The sequence below is a fragment of the Rhipicephalus microplus genome, chromosome 6 (genome assembly GCF_043290135.1).
Source record: "Rhipicephalus microplus isolate Deutch F79 chromosome 6, USDA_Rmic, whole genome shotgun sequence".
Taxonomy (NCBI): domain Eukaryota; kingdom Metazoa; phylum Arthropoda; class Arachnida; order Ixodida; family Ixodidae; genus Rhipicephalus; species Rhipicephalus microplus.
In genome coordinates this window covers 100469080-100489854 of record NC_134705.1, presented here as the reverse complement: position 1 = coordinate 100489854, position 20775 = coordinate 100469080, and the positions used below count along the sequence as shown (strand labels likewise).

At 44.8% G+C, this 20775-nt stretch overlaps 1 protein-coding gene across 1 annotated transcript; it reads left to right on the top strand.

Annotated features, from left to right (window-relative positions):
• The first annotated feature begins 381 nt into the window (after window positions 1–381).
• Window positions 382–20557, top strand: LOC119167439 (uncharacterized). Its single transcript, XM_075866285.1, has 3 exons — window positions 382–651; window positions 6785–6895; window positions 19813–20557. Exons 2-3 carry the CDS (start codon window positions 6793–6795, stop codon window positions 20529–20531), a joined length of 822 nt encoding a protein of 273 aa, XP_075722400.1. The 5' UTR covers window positions 382–651; window positions 6785–6792; the 3' UTR covers window positions 20532–20557.
• The last annotated feature ends 218 nt before the right edge of the window (window positions 20558–20775 follow it).

Below are 20775 nucleotides of genomic sequence, written 5' to 3'. Positions count from 1 at the left end.
GGATTTTATTACCATTCCCCGAACTCCTACATTAGTTTTAATGATAATTGGGACATTTTCTGGCAACCCAGCGTACGCAAGAAGATGGAGAATTCAAAACCACCTTCACTTGCCAATAGGATAGCTGTAAATAAAGCCACGTTTCACAAGGGGTGGCAGGAACGGCTCGAAGCTGAACGGATGTTGCCTCTTGCGTTTTGCGATTAGGAGCGACGCTCCTCTTGCAGCCCCATGGCGCCCGTTGGCGCACAAACCATAACGGCGTGTCCCGCATCGCCATCTAGCGCATGTGGCCTCCTTTCTTTGTTACGCACCGTTCGTGACGTAGTAAAGGCGTTCGGTCCCCTCTCCCCTTTCCTTGTCGTCACGGCCAACAAAACAGCGCCGCGCGCTGCTCATCTCAGATTGGCAACGCCGGCGGAAACTACACAGAGGCGGCGCGCCGTCGCTGGACGCTCGCCGCGTAAAGCGCGGCCTCGTTGAGAGACACAACATTGGAGCTTCCTTCGGCAAGGCCGACGCTCGCGGCTCGTCCACGCTGACGTGTCGTGCGATAGGTGTTTATATTTTATTTAAGCTAGCCGATACAGCGACGGCTTGACAGCGAGTGGCAACGTCAGGAGTTCAACACGCACGTAGGGATCCACAGAGGTGAGTGCTGACTTCGCGTGTACCGCATTGTGCAATCGGCATTTGAGAACGTCCTTGGAGTTAGCTACTGTTATGGAGCCACTGTGTTTGACGCGACCTGCCGGCGACTGCGACGCAGTTTTTACTCAGGTTTTACGTGTAGCAGTCACGCTCTGATTAGTATTATAGTCTCTGTCTTTACATGCCACAATCAAGACGTCATAATGCGGCGCGCCATGGCGGCCTCAGGGTGAATATGAGGCTCTGCGAAGTGATCTCATGAGCTTATGCTTTATAAACTGGCACATAAATGTAAACGTGTATACGTCATCTTCCATTCACCTCTCATCGTCATGCAGCCGTGTGGCAGCCGTCTGAGTCGACCACACCGCGTCTATGTCATGAATTGATTGATAGATTGATTTATTTGTGGGGTTTAACGTCCCAAAACCACCATATGATTATGAGAGACGCCGTAGTGGAGGGCTCCGGAAATTTTGACCACCTGGGGTTCTTTAACGTGCACACAAATCTTGGCACACTGGCCTACAACAGTTCCGCCTCCATCGAAAATGCAGCCGCCCCAGCCGGGATTCGAGCCCGCGACCTGCGGGTCAGCAGCCGAGCACCTTAGGCACCAGACCACCGCGGCGGGGCTGTATGCTACGAAGACTCGTGAATTGTGACCATGAGGCCGAATATAACTGATTGTTGAAATCGTGTTTTAACCTGACACCAGAACTCTTAACACACCTGCTTCACTGCTTTGTAAGAAAGATTTTCCAGAACAGGCGTAAGCGATGACGCAATATTGTGAAGTGATATTGAATGCGAAAATTGTCGAGTTCATTGTCGCAGCGCAGCTGTTCTAAAGCAAATCTGTAGAAGCACGCTGAAATAACGTTTGCTCATCTACCACAGGCAAAGCAATTTTCAAACAGTATTCAGAGCAATAAAAATAAAAAAGTGACACCAGGTAAAAAAGTAGCACCTGCTTACTGAAAACAGGATAATTTAATAAGCCATTTACACAAAGCCCCCACCGCGGTGGCCTAGTGGCTAAGGTACTCGGCTGCTGACCGACAGGTCACTGGTTCAAATCCCGGCTGCAGCGGCTGCATTTCCGATGGATGTGGAAATGTTGTAGTCCCATGTGCTCAAATTTGGGTGCACGGTAAAGAACACCAGGTGGTAGAAACTTCCGGAGCCTTCACGACGGCGTCTCTCATAATCATACGGTGGCTTTGGGACGTTAAACCCTACATATCTATCTATATTCAACGGATGCAGTGCAGCATTTCTTAGACCTGTCTTGTTGGCTAAGTCATAAAGATATTGTCATATCTTGGTGATCAAAAGTTGCGAAAGCAGCCCCTCAAGAAACACTGCTTATTTCTATATTCTACTTTTATAGCGTTAAACATGTCATTCCCCCGAAATTCCGGCATCAGCGTCGTTGGTTGTAAGCGAAACATTATCATAATCTGCGTGAATAAAAAATGGAGGAAGATGGAAATAAATGAGTATTAAAGAATTTTGTGCTACAGAGGCGATCCAATCGGAATCATTTGCGTCGTAAGCGAGTGTTCGTCGTAAGCGGGTGTCTGTGAATACAGCGAAAATAAAGTGCTCGGCTTGGAAGTGCAGTGAAAGTTATACTCATGCTTTACAAACAGACGCGTCCAGTACGCATGTTTGACCATACAACATGAAATATTGCAGTATTAATATGTGATACAAGGGTGCACTGCCACTTGTGATCTTCATAATGACTTCATGGCTTAAAGACGGTTTTCTATCACAAAGGCACACACGTTACTGAGCCTATTTCTTTAAGGGCACGTAGTTGGTGCATAGCAAGTTCAAAAAGACTTCATGCGCCAAGTGTTTGAAGTACACACTAGGACAAGATATTGCTATCACGCCTAGCTCTTGAAGGAGAAGCTTAAGGATCCCCCTTTTTTTAATACTTAGCATGTACCGTCAAACTCCGTCGAATGCAAAACCTCAAAGTACTCGGCATGAATGTTACACGACTTGACTTTGACCATGCCAGGCCAACAAGCTGCTTCCTTTTAAATAATGAATAAGAGAAAAGAAAGCGATGGCGTTTACCTTGCAGCGGATGCGAACGTTTACGTATCATCATACTGCTGCGTCTGGTCTAACCAAACCTGTTTTTTTAATTCATTGTTTTCGCTGTAGAATACTTTGCACGTGTGTTTTGATTCGCTTGAACGTTACTGATAATATGAGCGTATAATTTTATTCGTCAGCAATGTAATCAACCGAACGTCAGATGTGTTTTCAGCACATTTTTATAACGACAATGATTGCAATAGGAACGTCAAGAATAACGCCAGAAGCGATAAGAGCGTAGTTTTTTTTATTTCGTTTACCTAGGTGCCTTTTGATATAGTGAATAACGTCATGCTGGCATTACACATTAAATCATAATGCTCATGAAACCAAATTCGAAACGCATCATAAGCGTGACACACAGAATGTGCAGTTACATGAGGCGGTGACCACGTTGTGTTACTGAGGCCCGGCTACTGGAAGTGACGTTGCACCCAGTGTGAGTGTACCATCGAATATTTCGTCAGTTGGCTCGAACTGGACGTGGTGGCATGGCTGGTGGTGGAAACGGAAGCATGTGTAGTAATCTTCAATGGACGCATATCATTCTTTGCGCACTGTACGTACATTTTCATGAGGCATCTTGGCCAAAACTAACGTCTGGAAACTGATATATGAAGATATCTGGTCACACTTTAAAATAATCTTTATCTTCAAGATATTCTAATTATTTGGATACCTTCAAACAGAGATTTTATACGGAAGGAAGCAGGACAGGGCGGGTTGAACAACAATGCAGATTTTACGTGAAATACTTTATCACTCACTAATACGATTATAATGAGCAACACATCAGCAGCATCTGTGAGGTTGGAATTCAGAAAAACTATGGTTGGGGGCTCGATGTTTTTTTTTCTTTTTTGTACGAAGGGCGCAACTGCAATTCGAACACTCTGTTCTTCGATAGTTTGTTGAAAGTACATATGTGGGCACTATAACAATTAGCTAAGGTTTCTTCAGGTGTAGAACTAAATTTATCTGATAAAATAAAGAATACTAAATGTAGTCAAATCACTCCATCCGAGTGAGCCATGCAGTAATTACCTTTCTAACACAATGTTCAGTAGCGAAATTATTTGACGTAATACTTTTTATGCAAATATTGCAACGCCATTCCTTTTTATCAGAACGCATATTTCTACCCACAGCAGTCGCCTTCGAGCTTCGAACATGCAATGCAGCCCTTTGTCCAGGTGTTAACCAGCTTGCACCGTTCGCTACTGTCGCAATCGCCATTGTTCATTTCGCGCACCTGCCAATGTTCAGAAAGCAGCATCGCCGCATGAAAGTGAGTCTACAGATACGATTGGCATACAGAATAAACACAACAAGCAGGGCTGGTCGATACGTTTCAATTGCCAAAAGGGACCAATGCGAATCCTTGTTCCACAAAAGAATGGGGTTGTTCGAAAGCACAAAGCAATGAAGGCGAGGTTTATAGCGGAGGCTTATCGCATGCTTACAGATTCTGTACCGAGTGTTAGCCAGACTTCTGTCATATTACATCTACAAGGGAGACGTTTTTTTAATGTCTTGTTTTTATCAGTTACTTGTGTAATTACCACGCACCACATGATCACCTGTATATTACCACTGTGCTCGCAAGAAAGTTCCAATTGAGAATGAGGGTTCGTTTCGTCGAATGCTTTGTCCCTCGTCTATTCAGTACTTTATGTCAACGGAGTTAGGTTTTAACATCGCTTCCCTGAATATATTTCTTACAAAAATATTTGCCACTGCCTGAACAGCAACATTGTAAATTTACGATAGAGGACACCTTGTTTTATGGTTGAAAATTCCTCCATGATGTCACTTGAACGGGTTTAACTGCGTTTTCTTAGTCAGTCCAAGCATTTCATTCGAAACTCACAGTGCTTCCTCATCGTCATACTAAAGTTTCTTCGTATGAACCCTTGTTGGAGAAAAGAACAAACTGAAGTTCACGCAATAAATTAGAAAGCGAAGGCAAGAACTGTGGCAGTGATTACCGACAGAAATACGTGCATGTGAAACAATCATATATATATATATATATATATATATATATATATATGAGATATGGCACAACGGGAGCGTTGTCAACAAGGATAAATATATTTATTTCCCAACAGTTTCTCCCCTGATGAAGGGAGGACCCCTCCCGAAACTGTTGGGCAATAAATATATTTATCCTTGTTGACAACGTTCCCGGTGTGCCATATCTCATACCTTCACGAAGACTAACTGGTCCATTGAATTACTACTCCCACTATATATATATATATATATATATATATATATATATATATATATATATATATATATATATATATATATATATATATATATATATATATATATATATAAGTCACCAGATGAAGTGAACGAGCAAACAAAAAACGATGCTTTATTGCCAAATTGGCAATAAAGCATCGTTTTTTGTTTGCTCGTTCGCTTCATCTGGTGACTTATAACTCGACCCGAATCCAGGAAGACATTCAAGAAATATATATATATATATATATATATATATATATATATATATATATATATATATATATATATATATATATGAGAATTAACAGGCAGTAATGCCAAGGAATGTACAGGGGAAGTTATTAGAACCAATGGAATGTAAATAAAAAGAAAGAAAAGTGGTGGAAAAAATAACCAGCCGTGAGCATCCACTTTTATATTTTTTCATCCACTTTTATATTTTTTCATCCACTTTTCTTTCTTCTTATTTACATTCCATCGGTTCTAATAACTTCCCCTGTACATTCCTTGGCATTACTGTCTGTTAGATCTCATTAATATTGTGTTAAAACACGGAAAAACGAGCCCTTAGGTATACAGTTCTTTCCCTTATTATATATATATATATATATATATATATATATATATATATATATATATATATATATATAATCTATTACTACGCCCTGCAGAACCAGAAATGGTACAGAAACAATTTCTGTTCACCCTTGAAATCGACCCATGAGTCAACTCATCAGGACATAAAACCCTTGCGGTGCTGGGAGAACAAATATGCCACCATTGGCCTGGGCAGCGTACCCATCAGAAGCGCCAAGGCTGCTCGCAGCAACCCCCTTTTTACTACGACTGATTAGGGGGTCGAAGTCGCGAAAGATTCAGGGTTCTATGCATGAACTGCAGTTAAAATGTCTAAGCCGCACACAGTACTGATATCTTGAAAACAGAGATATGTTCATTTTTAAAAGAGCACGGGATGTCCTCTAGGTCACTGCCACACAATGAAAACGTCTCGACGTGAAATAAGGACAGCGCTTCAAGAAGCGCGCAACAGCACCCCACCTCCTTGCTTTGAAAAGTTGCTCTCATCACGGCTCGCCTGTGTCGTCTGTCTTGTGCTCCTTCTCTCTGCTTCCCCCTCGCATCGTTAACGCTTCTATATAGAGCGAGACGCTCGTATACGTACATAAGGGCCAGAGCACGTATACTGTACCCGTCGCGTGCGGCGTCCCTCGAGTGTGTTTGCCAAGCTGCATCGCATCAGCGGGCCGCACGTCACTTGGCCCGTAACATCCACTCTCCGCCCTTGTTCTCGCATGGACGTCGCACGTGGCGTAGACGGTCTCCAGACGCCGACTAGTCTCCGGAATACCGACAGGGTAATAGAAAAGGTAACAAGGTGGCGACTTCGGTCAGGCGGTACATGCTAACGGCAGAAATTGTATTGGTAATATAGCAGCTCCATAACGTCGTGCCGTCGTCATCTATGAGTTTTTACGGTCGACGTGCAGCCATTAATAGTAAAATGCGTGGCCTATGTGCAATAGTCACACTCGAGTGAAAAGTCCTGTTTCTCTACTAATATACTCATCATTCATAGTCGCCGCCTTTTATCTAGCTGCTCTAACGTCCTGCTAAGGCGATTTGAATTAGAAAGCTCTATTTAAGGTAGCATAGTAAGTAATATGGTCAGATGTACTAGATAAGAGGCGTGCTTTTGTTTATTTCAAGTGCTTAAAAACGCTGAATCGTTTCTTTTCAGGGGGAATCATGGGTCTCTACTCCAAGCTGGTGTTCTCAGCTGTCGTGACGCTTTTTCTCCTTGGCGTGAATGAGGCATCATTGGAAGAGACATCCAAAAAAGATTTACCTGGTAAGCAGCCACTTAAATGAAACTTTTCTTGTTAGCAGTATCTTTACCAAAGTTTCTTGACCTTCATACCGATTCTTAGACATTTCTTAATCAGTGCTTGCATAAGGTGCAGCGAATTTCTCACAAGGAACACATATTCAAATGCGTCCGTTGAACAGTCCATCGCCAGTATTGATGCCTGAGGCATATTTTCATTTTTGTTTTACCAAACTGGGATGAAAATGTCTGGGTCAAAACATTTTCACTGTGATCTTCGTGTCTAAAAGGGAAGGATTGGTGGAATTAAAGGTAGCAGCACTTTCGTTTTAGTACTGTACGAAACAAAATAAGTGAGTGAAAACAGCTATCCCAACAAAACAGTGGAAGGACCATTGTTCAGGTCGTCACTTCGGGAATTTTTTTATAATGAGAATTGCGGTCCTTGTGATTGAATACCTTACAGAGTCACCAATAATACGCCCATCGATGCAACAATATCATAACCCTAAACTCCTCCCTGTAATGGTAACACTGGTTGGAATAAAGAACCCACAGCTATATGCGCGAATCATGGAGGTTTATATTGTTCTTCAATTGCGTCCCTTCAGGAAGCCGCGCTTATTTAAGGTTCATCACTATTTTTCGTACATGTACTTGGTCCGAATCACCGACAAAAATCGGATAAGGTATGAGAGAACATCGATAACAATTGTCGCTGGAGCCATTTTGCACACAAAGAAAGTTTTCAAAGGATTTTTCACTATGTTATTTCATAGGAAAATTTCGAATTACTTGATCATATTCTAAAACGCGTGGCGGCTTCTTGAGAATGTGTCGAAAGTTTGACATGCATTGTTTCTCATGGGATAGCTCATCTTTGCTGACTAAGTCCTTGATGTACAACGTGTATTTTTGGGCTAGCTCATTGTACTATTATATCTTCGTTATGGTGAAAAAAAAAAGGCCCACCTTGCCCTTGCTTTTAAATATAATCCTCAAGTGGGACGACAGTATTACTTCTATGAATATATGAACACGATCGTAGTTCCATTGGTTTTTTTTAATTATAAACTATTTTTCTAAAATATAAATGCCTACATTTGCCACGAGAAAAAAGTGATCGGCTGAAGAAAGAGTTGAGAGTCGCGGTGGAAGCACCCTGGTATTTCACCGCAGAGTTCCACTCGGCCTTCTGAACCCATTACAAAGAAAGAGAGAATAAAACATTTATTTGCGACCGAGGAAGGAGTGTCGGTGAGTGGGCTCTTCAGTCCGAGATCCCATTGGCGCGGGCTGCTGTCCTCGCTCATCTCACGAGGGCCTCTTGGGTATTCGGATCCGAGCTGGACAGAGCTGCCTCCCAAACTACAATTTTGTGCTTTGCTCTGGGTTGTGGAGGTGGATTGTGTAGGCATTCCCATACCATGTGGTACAGGGTGGCTGTTTCAGTGACGCAGAACCTGCACTGTGGTGCGTTTGTGTCGAGATTTATCTTGGACAGTATGAATGGATTGGGGTGAGTCAAGGTCTGCAGGCGATGTCACGCTACCTGAGATTCTTTACTGAGCTTTAGCTTCGGGGGCGGAAGTTTCCGCCTTTCGAGTCCTTGATGTTCTAGAATGTCTGTGTACGTTAGGAACGAGTCCATACGCATAGCCGAGGGTGGGTGCGATATGCCGGGGTCGGAGGTCCCGAAGAGTAATTCTCGTGCCGAGGCATGGGCGAGCTCATTGCCTCTAACTCCGCAGTGGCCGGGTATCCATATCGGCTGTTTGCATTCACCCTCTGAGAGTGAGGACGAGAGTTGTGTAAGAAGTCGATGCGCAATGGAGCCAATGTAGCCTTTACGAAAATTTTGGTAGGCTGCTTTTCAATCTGTTAAAACGAAAGTACACCTTGGGTTTCGTAGGGCGAGGGCGATTCCTGCTTCTTCCATACTAGTTGTGTCTGTGTCCTAGGCTGACATACAATCAACCTGTTTTCCACAATGAATGACGCTTGCTGTATATTTGCCGTTCACTGGTCCAGCTGCATCAAAAAAGAAGGCGCCCTCAGTATCTGAGTAGTTGTCGTGAATTTTTGCCTGAGCCCGACGGCGATGTTCGTGGAACTGAGGTTGCATGTTCCGCGGAAGTGGTTTGATGATGAAGTCCTGCCTCCATTCATGTGGAATACGCTGTATTCCCCTTCTCTCAATGGAGGCTCCGATGCCAAGTTCTGATAGTGTTTTCCATCCCGTTTTAGTGACGGCGAAGCGCGTGACTTGGTTCGTGTGGTATGCATGGAATAGTTCTGATACGGTATTGTGGAGCCCCATTTGAAGCAGACGTTCCGTGAGGGTCCATGGGGGAAGGTTCAGAGTCTTCTTGGGAGTCACACGTATGACTCTGTCTATTTTGTGCTCATCTGCTTTCAAGGCCCTCAGGTAAGGAAAGCTATAGGTTATGCGGCTGATAACAAATGCCTGAATGAGTCGCATTATGTCGTGTTCTTTCATCCCTCGTCATCGGTTAGTCACCCGACTAATCACGCGAGAGATTTGTAGGCAGGAAGTTATTAGTTTATGTAAAGCAAATGAGTTGTTGCCCCAAATATTGAAGTGGGCCCCCAGAACTCGGATGGTTTCAACCTCTTTCACTTGCGTTCCATTGAGTTATACGTTGAGGGATGTATTGTCCGATGCCTTATTTCTATATACTAGGATTTCTGTTTTGATGGGGGAGCCCTCCAGACCACTCTTGCACCCATCTTTTCTACGATGGAGGAGGCTTGTTGCAAGGCATCTTCTATCTGAGCCAGGTTACCAGACCGGCTCCAGCTTGTGACGTCATCAGCATATATGGCAAGGCGTACTTGCGAAATTTCATTTAGGGCCTCCAGGAGGCGCATGAGGGCGATATTGAAGAGGAGTGGAGAAAGGACAGCCCCTTGGGGAGTACCGAAATCACCCATGGTGATGGGTTGAGATTTTAAGTCCCCTATGAGGATAGTGACTTGCCTGTCTGTAACGAAGTCCTGCACATATGCATATAATTTTGTACCGCACCTGAGTTCCTGTAAGTTTTCCAAGATAGCGAAGTGGCGAACATTGTCAAAGGCCCCCTTGAAATCAATTGCAAGAGTGGCCCTTTAGGCTTGAGTGGTACCGCTGGGTAGGTTGACAATCACGTGTTTTAGTTGGAGGAGGATTTTCTGCGCTGACAAATGGGGACTAAAGCCGTACATAGTGTCAGGCAAGTGGTTCTGTTCTTCTTGATATTCGTTTAGCCATCTTTGTATGGCCTTCTCCATCACCTTACCAGCGCATGACGTGAGGGATATGGAACGGAGGTTATCAATATTGAGCGCTTTGCCGGCTTTCGGAATGAAAATGAGGTCGGCTGATTTCCACTCTAGGTGTAGCGTTCCGGCGTCCCAGTACTGGTTAATTTTATCTACTAGCAACTGAGTCGTGTCATTGCTTAGGTTAGAGAGCAGCCCTATCGATACCTTATCGGGTTTTGGGTACCTTTCCTCGTGTTTTGTATTGCCGCTTTAATTTTGACGACCGTAAACGCTTTTCAAAGTTCTGGATTATCGGGGCCGTAATAAAAGGGTATGGATGCGCGGCCCCGCCCAGTGTTGAAATACTTCGACTGTAGGGCACCGAGTAAGTTCGCATTGCTTCCAGGGAAGCCGTTTATATCCCTCTGAAGGCTTCTTCTGTTCACGTCTCTGGTAGAGTCTGGGTCAATTAGGTGACGCAGAAGGTGCCAGGCATATTTCGTATGGAGAGACCCTGTAAAAGAGTCGCATTTCGAGAACCAATTTTCTTTAGCGAGTGCTATCGCGTATTTCTCTGCCTTAGCAGTGAGGGCAGCAATACGCGTCTTGAGTCGGCGATTAAGCCTTTGCTGTTTCCAGCGCCCGTTGAGTTGGCGCCTGGCATCCCATAAATGCAAAAGATGGCTATCGACTGCTAGAGCTTCAAGTGTAAGTGCAACAATTTTTGGTAACCTCGTTCTTAAGTTCTAGTAAGGTGCCGGCTCATGCCGAGTAAAATGTGGGCGTTTGATGAAAGGGAACGTTTTATGTTTTGTGGAAAGCTGCCCAATCTATTAGCTTGACTGTCTTTTGATGTTTCTTGTGTCTGCTATACAATAAGGACGTGTGAATGATCAAATGGTTGCTCCCGAAATTCTCTTGTGAGTTTCACCAGCGTGGCTGAGGAAGGTTGATACCCTTTGTTAGATCGGGGCACGTATCCCTCGAAACACTGTTACCCGTGCGAGTCGGATAGGCTGGTTCGGTGAGGAGAGTGATACCCTCGAGAACCATGACGTCGTACAATTTTCGTTTTTTGATGTCCCCTTGCGTATGACCCCAGGAGGTGTGTCGGGCGTTGAAGTCGCCTAATATAAGCAGCGGAGCATTTATAGCTTCTTTCCGGGCTTGCGGAAGACCTCGAAGAGGGTTTGCGCATGATACTATGGTCGACTGTATATGTTAAGCACGTATACAGGCTGCTGAGAGCGCTTGATAGGCAAAAGGCGTGCGAAGACGTACTCAAGCTGCGTATCACGTGGGTCCAGATCTACCGTGACCGCAGTGCAGGTGTTGTGAACTAAAGTGCAGACCGTTGTGTTGTGTTTGTTGGCATGTATTGTGTACGACGAAAGTCTGATATCGGGGACTATAGTATCCTGTAGCGCTATGATGTCGGGTTTGTGATTGAGCGTGCCTATGTATTGTTGCAGCAATGCCGCCTTACGACAAAAGCTTCTGCAGTTCCACTGTATTATGTTTAGTCTTCGATGGAGCTGCGCCATTATGGGTTCGAAGATGTTTTCTCCAAATCCCCGGTTTTATGCACTGTCGCGGAGATATCACGGCGCCCCGTGAGTAACTTGACAGGTGTTCTTCCATGCCCCTGTTCTAGCTGTGAGTCGCTGCGCTCATATTTGCAGGTGAGGGCATCTAATTCAAGTAGCTTGGGATGCACGGCTTCTTTGATTGAGGCCAAGCTTTTTTTCTTGATTTGTTGTATGGAGGCCGAATGCTAGTCCCGTATTTGTTGTAGCGCCTCGCTGATCTGTAGTTTTAGGAGTGGTGTGGGCACTTTTACAACTGTAGTTACGATTTTTTCGATCTGGTCTTGGTGGGATTTTTCGCCTGCGTCAAGCGAGGGAGCCTGAGTATCTGTTTCCATGGGTGCCATTGTACATTGAAGCTGGGTTGTGCTGGGTGGCGGTTGATTAGATGTTTGTGACTTCACTAGTTGTTCTAACTGCTCTATCTTGTGTTATTGTTTCATGAGCGTCTGTTGTTGTTTGGCTATGATCTTTTGGAGTTGTGCGATTGATTGTGAGTCGTCATCGTTCTTAGACTGGGTGGGAGCAACAACCTCTGCCCACCTTACCAGTGATGGCAATGTCTTGTTAATCGGGGGTGGACTCTGACTGCAGCGCCAAGGTTCCTGGGTGGTTCCTTGTTGTAGAGTCCGTTTGGGCCTCGAACTAGACCAAGATTTAGACCGTGATTTAGACCGTGATTTGGGAAAGACGAAGACGAAGTGAAGAATCACTGGGCGTGAGTTTCCTAGTGCTGCTGTTTTTTTGCCAATTTTGTAAGTTTTCTTATTCGTCTTCTGAATCTTACTGCCAAGATTCGGCCACCACCTTCGCGGTGCACCAGGTGCCACGTCTCCAAGGCGCCGAAGCCTTATGTTAGGCTGCCTCGACGTCGTAAAGCTTCAGCTACTGGTGGTGGCCATTCTTCTCGGCACCCATCAGATGAAGACGAAGTGATGAATGCGTCTGAACAGCAAGATAATCCCGTGTTGCGCGGACCTGAGGAGGACTGTGACGGCCTCTCGACGACACCTAACGCCGACGACGAGTGTGTTACTTCGAAGAAGGCGCGAACTGATAGTAAAGGGGATTACAGCGATGCAACAATCATCAACTCCGCGTAAATGAACTGTTATGTAGAAGCAGAAGACAGGCCTTTCACAACAGTTACGTACAAGAAAGCCCGACCAGCGGGGATACCCGTAATGTTCAAGCTGACAGACTCTAGCGCCTCGTTCTGGAAAGTCAATCCAAACAAACTGGCCAGTGAAGTAGTATCTGCTGCTAAAAAGAAAGTGGAGTCGTTCCGTGTCAACAGAGATGGCAACTTCTGCGTAAGTGTCTCTACAGTGACTGCATCCTTCAGACTTCTTGAGTTAACACATGTTGCTGGTCTTGAAGTGGCACCGTATATACCGCAGTCGTATGTGAGGAACCTAGGAAAGATTAGACAAGTACCAGTGCAATACAGTGAAGATCGACTGCTTGAACATTTAAGAGACAGCGGTGTAATCTCAGTCAGGAAACAGACTAAATGGCTCCGTCGTGAAGATGATTCAGCAGAGCCACATTTACTCGGCAGTGTAATTCTTGAGTTCTCCCCCGACAAGCCACTGCCGCCTCGTATTTTTCTAGGCTTCACAAGTCAGCCGGTGGAAGAGTACGTACAGCCCGCTGCACGATGTTACAACTGTAAACGATATGGACATGTTGCCAAATCGTGCCACGGACAACTTCGCTGCAAAATCTGTGATTACATGATTACATGATTACAAAGAATGTTCATCGAGGAATCACTCGAAATGTGCCAATTGCAATGCAGACCACGTAGCGTCATACGCTGGTTGTCCGAAACACCAGGCAGCTACTCGACTAAAGCAACAAGAAATTTTGCTTGGAAGAGCTCCAAGAAAGGGATCGCCTAGTCCAAATCCTGAAACTGTGCATCCACTCCCTGTGACTTCAAAATCACAAAAGAGTACATCACCACTGTCGTATGCGATGGTAGCCAAGCGTGCTTCAGCTCAAAAAAACAAAAGTACAGCCAAAACGGACCGTAGAGGACGATCACCAAGCATTCAAAGGCAGACAAGCGACAACAGGACACCGAAACCGTCATCAACTCAGGATAACCAAGCGTCTACACCTTTCACCTCACCAAAGCCAAAGACACAAGAGCAACGTGCATCGAAAACAAGTGATGTGGATATGGTTATGTAGATGCTCTTCCTTGCTTTGAAGGCAATCCTGCGTGTATTTTCACAGGCCAATGACCTACCAGAGGTGAGCGCAGACCTTTCATTATAGCCTCTAGCAGTACAACGAAGAATTGTTTTAAAGCAAAATGGCTCTACAAATGAACAACTGTTTCCGCAACACAGCTGTGTTTCAGTGGAATGCCAATGGCCTTAGGTCGAAAAGCGCAGACTTTAGGAAGCTGGTTGCTCAATATAGCTTTTCCGTCCTGTGTCTAAATGAAACCAACGTTGGCCCTGACTTTAGGATATTCTAACTATGTCACATATGCATCAAGAAAAATCCAGGCTTGAGCAGGGCAGTGTTATGCGTACGGCGCGACATACCCTCTTTTGTTTTATACTCGTCGGACTCGGACGTGCCAGAATTTGTAGGGTGCAAAATTCAATTCCTGAAACTTACCATCACCGTAATTTATGTTTATTTGCAACCATCGACACGCATCTCCGAATCATATCTGGTTCATTTATTGGGTAAAGCCCAGGGACCTGCCCTATTCCCTGGAAATTTCAATGCACACAATACCACGTGGGGCCGTACTCATACCGATTCACGTGGGAGAACACTCGAAAAATCAATTGATCGATGTGGTCTTGTTGTACTGAATGATGGATCAGTAACGTTTTTAACAGGTCATAATTATGCCAGCTGTCTAGATTTGGCTATAGCCTCACCTGACATTGCACGAGATATGAACTGGTGTACATACCTCGAAACACGAAGGAGTGATCATTACCCAGTTCTTATGCAACACCCAAGAATGCAAGTGCAAACGACCTCATTGATTTCAAAGCTAACTGACTGGAAACTATTTCGTGAACATACTGGACGTGACTTGATGGGAGTAAATGAATTGGGTACATTTATGTCCTGCATTAAAAGCAGTTACTCCCGTGCGACAAAGTTTACAGCTGTCCCAGCAGGCCACTCCAGTGTAGATGCAGACTATGAGCGCCTACGAGCTACTAGAAGGCGAGCAGAACGTCGCTATCACCGCACTGGGAGGCTTGAAGATTATAAGAAATGTCAGGCCACACACATTTAATCTAACCGTCACATGCAAAAGTTAGGTCGGAAAAAATGGCATGATTTCTGCAATTCATTACCCCATTTACTCCACTTCCGAAAATCTGGCAAACAATCACTGCTCTAAGTCATCCAGTATCCCAGCGAAACCCATTCAGAGCATTGGCCATATCTCTTGGATTATACGAGCGTGATGTTTCTAATAAGTTTTGCACAATGCTGACTGTAACTGGGCAATTGGTTCACAACACTCCTTCACTGCCTAGTGATGTAGAGCAGCAAATCCAAGATGCATACACTTTATCACATGTTCAACTGGATAACACGTATTCTCTACTAGAGTTGCGTACTGCTCTATGACTAACCCGCGTAAGAACGACAACCGGTCCTGACAACGTATCGTACAGTGTTCTGAAAAATCTAGAATCGAAAGGCCTGCCATTTCTTCTACGGATATTTAACGACATGTGGACAAAGGCGTACGTTCCAATGTGTTGGAAGGTCGCAAGAATCGTCCCACCACTGAAGCCCGGTAAATCACCGCTTTCGCTTGACTCATTCCGACCAGTCAGCCTCACTACATGTGTATCTAAAGTAATGCAAAAAATGATTGACAGACGATTACAGTGGTGGATTGAAGCTAACAACTCACTTCCAGAACAGATGGCTGGCTTCAGACGACGGCGATGTACCATGGACTGCGTCTTCGACCACGTTACATTTGTAGAGCATGAGATGAGCTGTGGAAACATGGCTGTTGCGGCGTTCGACTCTGTCAGCCACCTTTCTGTGCTGCACGGGCTTACCTCACTAGGGGTTCGCGGTCGTATCCAATGGATCGCCAACTTCCTATGTAACAGGCAAATATTCATTTCAACCAATAACGGAGACAGCGATCGCTTCAACATGAGCAGAGGTGTACCCCAAGGAAGCGTTCTAAGTCCACTTCTTTTCAATGCTGCAATGGCAGGTCTTCCAGAAGTACTGCCCGAAGCCTTCAACATATCCATATATGCAGACGACATATGCATATGGACGTTTCACAAATCACTGAAAGTAATCGAATATCGGCTTCAACAAGGACTAGAAGCAATAAGTGATTATCTCAAAGAGCGAGGCATGCAGATTTAACACGCCAAATCTGTAGTTCTGCCATTTACGAGAAAATGAGTGAAAAACTTGAAGCTTTTTGTGGATGGTCAGAGAATAGAAATCGCACGAAAGCATCGCTTCCTTGGCGTTACCTTTAATAGCCAACTCAGATGGAGTCAGCATATTGCTGATCTAGAAAATCAAGTGAATAGCACCATAAATGTTATACGTCGCATCGCGGGAACAAAAAGGAGCGGTACATCAGCGTCTCTCTTCCGCGTCCATTGTGCACTAATCCGACAGAAAATTGCCTATTCTGCGCCAGTTCTCCACAACATCTCTCAGACGTCGCTACACCGACTTCAGCTGTTACAAGCACGAAGCTTACGCATATGTCTGGGGGTTCCACAGGCAACATCAAATTCTTTAACACTAGCAGAGGCAAGAGAACCCAACTTTATAGTAATTAGAAATGTGGAGACATGTCGGCACCTCTTTCGTCTAGTCACGCAACACCCTTCCCATCCGCTCATATCCAACATCGTGAACCGTGCTGGAGCGCACATACACCATGTGTACCAACAGTACATTTCCCGGCTTCTTGTGTCGACACATTGGCCACTGGACCAAAACTACCCTCCATGGCTGCTTGAGCTACCAACTGTTGTCTTTCTATTGCCAAAAACGTCAATAGAAGAACTTCGCAGCAAACATGAAGTGCCAATCGTTGCCGCTCAGCAGTTAGCATCACATCATCTGTTTGACAGGTATCAAGGATACACTCACGTGTACACTGACGGCTCCGTCACCAAAGAGACAGTGACATCAGCATTTATAATTCCGGAATTGCACGAAGAATATGCATGTCGGTTGGGCCACCTCTCTTCTTCAACAACTTCGGAGCTCGTAGCGATTTCGCTAACCAATAAGCTTTATTAAACTGTCAATGACACCAAGAAAATGGGTGGTAATTACAGGCTCTCTGGCAGCACTGGCATGTCTGGAAAGTGCCACTTCAAGACACATTGATGTGCGTATAGTATACGCTATACTAAATCAGCTCTCAGAAGCTACGAAGTCGAATCATCGAGTGGCATTTTAGTGGGTTCCCAGTCCCTGCGGAATTAAGGGAAATGAAATGGCGGATGAGTTGGCGAAAACCGCTCATAATTCTACGCAAACGTGCCTCATTCCGGTATCTCAATATGATGTAAATACAATTTCAAGAACAACAAAACGTGAATTATGCCTGTCTACCTGGTTCACAGACAAAACAAAGGAATCGATCCCATATTCTGTTGATCCTAATCTTAAATGCCAATCAGATCGTAACCTTCCAAGACGTATCGACCCACTCATTCATCGTCTACGACTCGGACCTGCTTACACAAAGCACTTCCTACTTCGTATTCATCGTGCAACATCGTCAGCATGTTCATGCGGCCACGACGATGGGGATATATGTCACCTCTTGCTCGACTGTCCGAAACACGACACACACCGAAAGCGACTAGAACAAGAACTGCATAGGTTAGATCCTGAGCGACCATTCGGGTTGAATAAAATACTAGGCCTGTGGCCATCCAAAACAAACGGCAAAGCAATGAAGGTGCTGCAACACTTCTTCGAAGAAACGAAGATTTGTGACGAAGACTGAGCGGACAAAAGTTAAAAGTGAGCGTGTCGTCTACGTGTTTGTTCTGCCCATATAAGAGAACTTTTGCTCTCACCCATGTAGGACTGTATATAAGTCGATATGTCATTGTTTTTTTCATATTTTTATTTGTACCAATTAGGTGGAAAGGGGCAGCCGTCGCCAAGTAAAGGTGACTTCGTTTATTTTCTATTTCAATAAAACAAAACGTGATTTGGACCGAGATTTGGACAGAGATTTAGGTCTGGATCAAACATGAAGAGCCCCTCTAGCTGAGCGGCCTCGGGAGGTGCCGCGTCGTTCTCAGCGTGAGCGGTCCCCGTTGTTGTTTGTGGATGTTTGCTCGCATGCGCCACACGTGTCGATGATACTGGTCGGGATGGTGTGTCCACTGGGCTTTGGTAGCGCTTGGGACATTTCCTTGCTCCGGCGATGTGAGCGCCGATACAGAGCAGACAGCAGGCTAGACAATCATGGTTGGAAAGGTCGACATCTGCCTTCCCGCATGCTGGGCACCGGCTGGATGATGTCGTTGGATTAGTGCAGACATCGGTACGGTGACCGACCTTGTCACAATTGGAGCAGGTTGGCATGGCCTTGCGGTAGCGTTGTACAGGGTTAGCTTCTCCAAAAACGAGCACATTTCTTGGAATGCCTGCGTGTTGGAACGTGAGCACGACTACGTTGGTGGTTCCAAGACGCCGGGTCCCTATCACTTTGTTACCCGGTGAGACACCGCGTTGGGCTATACAGTCTGTAGAAATGTGGTTGGCTAATCAAATGACGCCTCGGCCTATTTTGTCCGTTGGCTTGAGGTAGCTGTGCACTGGCACTGTTGTGCGAGGAAATTGTAGTGCTGATATGTTGAGGAAACAGAAAGATAAACTCTCTTGCGTTGCCATATGTGCTCTTATTCCTTTTTTTTTAGAACTTTCACGAAGGCGCTTCGTCTGAAACACCCGAAACGTCTTTGAGTTTGTGAAATCGTACTGGCTGATCATTCTCTGCGTTTTGGCAGAAAATTGAAATATTGTATTCTTCAACGTCGCATCAAATTGAAGTAATCAGCCGAGTGTCGCAAAACAAATGAAAATTGAGGCGTGAGGGAGTAGCGACCTCTTTTGTTCTGTTTTTCTGAGCTCTTGTTATTATTAAAAAAAACAGAACTTCGCTTACTGCAAGATATTTATTTTCACATATTATCAAGAATATCAGGCGTAAATTTCTGAAGTACTGTTCATAGAATAAGAATACGCTTTTAGCTTAAAAAAACATTTGCCAGTGTGTAGAGCTATACCTGATGGTCCTTATTATGAATTTTATGGCGCACAAAAACATAACAAGAAAGACACAGACGAACGTTTTTATGTTTAGAGCACCTGCACTTAATTTCGCCCCCAATCCAGTATAGACGCATCATATAATCAACATGTGACATGTTATGGCAGCTGAATACTGACCGGTGGTATGGGCTATTAACGAACACAACGCTGTAGCATCTTTTCATGCAACCGAGCCATTTCCACCAGCCTCGAACAAGAAGTGTGCACCTATACGAGTATAAGTACCGAAAATGCGTCTATCGTTTCATCGGTGTAATCATTCAAGCTCTCATTTAAGGAAACATTGCTTCGTCATACTGCTGCTCTAAAGGTAAAACTGGGTTTACACCACAAACCTGCCATCCCATACTTATCAGTCATACGTTCACTTGCCCTTGATTGGAGAAACTTGTCTCAGAGGCACGCGCACCTGACGCTACCAAGCAGAGTGTAAATTTTCGCTGCATGCCCGTGCTATAATAATTAACTGCGAGTATTTTCGTAGCAGAGTATCACTATTTTTGTATTCTAATAAATTATTGAATGACATATAAAATGTTCTTAATTTTAGGAATTTACAAAAGTGACCATTTTAAATAAGATGGTTTGCACAGTCAGCAACTCTCATATATCTGAACTAGCACCGGATCTTACCTGCGTTGTTATATACATTTTGTCTTCATTGTGTATTGTGGTTTGATTTGGAAAAACGTATCTTAATCCTTTCGCTGTTTTTTGTTGTTGTTTTTTCTATTGCAGAGTACTGCTCAAAAGGAGGCGAGATTGACTGGACGGCTGTTCTCGGCAAAGCCTTCGAACTTTACCAAAGCTACTCGTCGAAGCAAACAGCTTCAAGGCCGCGCACACCGTTAGATGAAATACTAGTAGCCGCCCTTTCGCAAAAGACAGATAGCGCGGGGCCACCATCAACCGGTGAATCCGCTGCAAAGGCTGATGCCAAGGACAGGGCCGGTCAACCGGACATCTCGGCTGCCCTTCTTGGATCTCTACTTTCGAACCTAGGGAACGCTGGTGCATCCTCCCAAAATTCAGCTGACGCTGATCCAATGGCTGGTCTCAAGACCATGCTCGATGGACTCGGTGCGTTGAATGGCAAAGAATCGTCTTCCGCAAGTGCAGGAGGTCTCGACCTCTCCAAGCTGGTGCCTTTAATCATGCAAGGACTACCGTCTCTACTTGGTTCCCAGGGTAGTGGTTCGCAGGCGAGCGTCTTGTCTCTGTTAGGCTCGCTTATGGGAAACCAGCAAGGGGGACAAGGTCTAGAGAAAATGTTTTCTCAATTGCTCAAGAGCATTTTCAGTCCGGACAGGCAAGCGAAGAATGGCAACCTCGCAGAAGGATTGGAGCCGGCTCTGTCGGGCGTTATAGAATCTCTTCTCAAGGCTGGCCTTAAGGAGGATACAACAAAGGACGCAACCAAAGATACTGAAAGCTCTACATTACGAACAGAACTATAATTTAATAAATTATTTTTGTGAATATACCTTTTAATCTAATACGCTCATTTATATACTAAAGAGTGGCTAAGAGTTGGTAATATTGTATTGTTGCAGGTTGCTGCAGGCAATAAGACGTCATGTGTAACCTCAGACAAAAAGAATAATTTCCAATGTCGAAAATGCTGGCCTGTAAATATAGCCACGAAAAAAAAATGTTCGCATCCAGAAGTCTTTATGTTAAATGTTGCTTACCCCTTGTTTG

Coding starts and splice junctions, on each gene's coding strand:
- LOC119167439 (XM_075866285.1), top strand. CDS start 6,793: ATGGGTCTCTACTCCAAGCTGGTGTTCTCAGCTGTCGTGACGCTTTTT. Junction 6,896..19,812: donor ATCCAAAAAAGATTTACCTG/GTAAGCAGCCAC, acceptor TTTCTATTGCAG/AGTACTGCTCAAAAGGAGGC.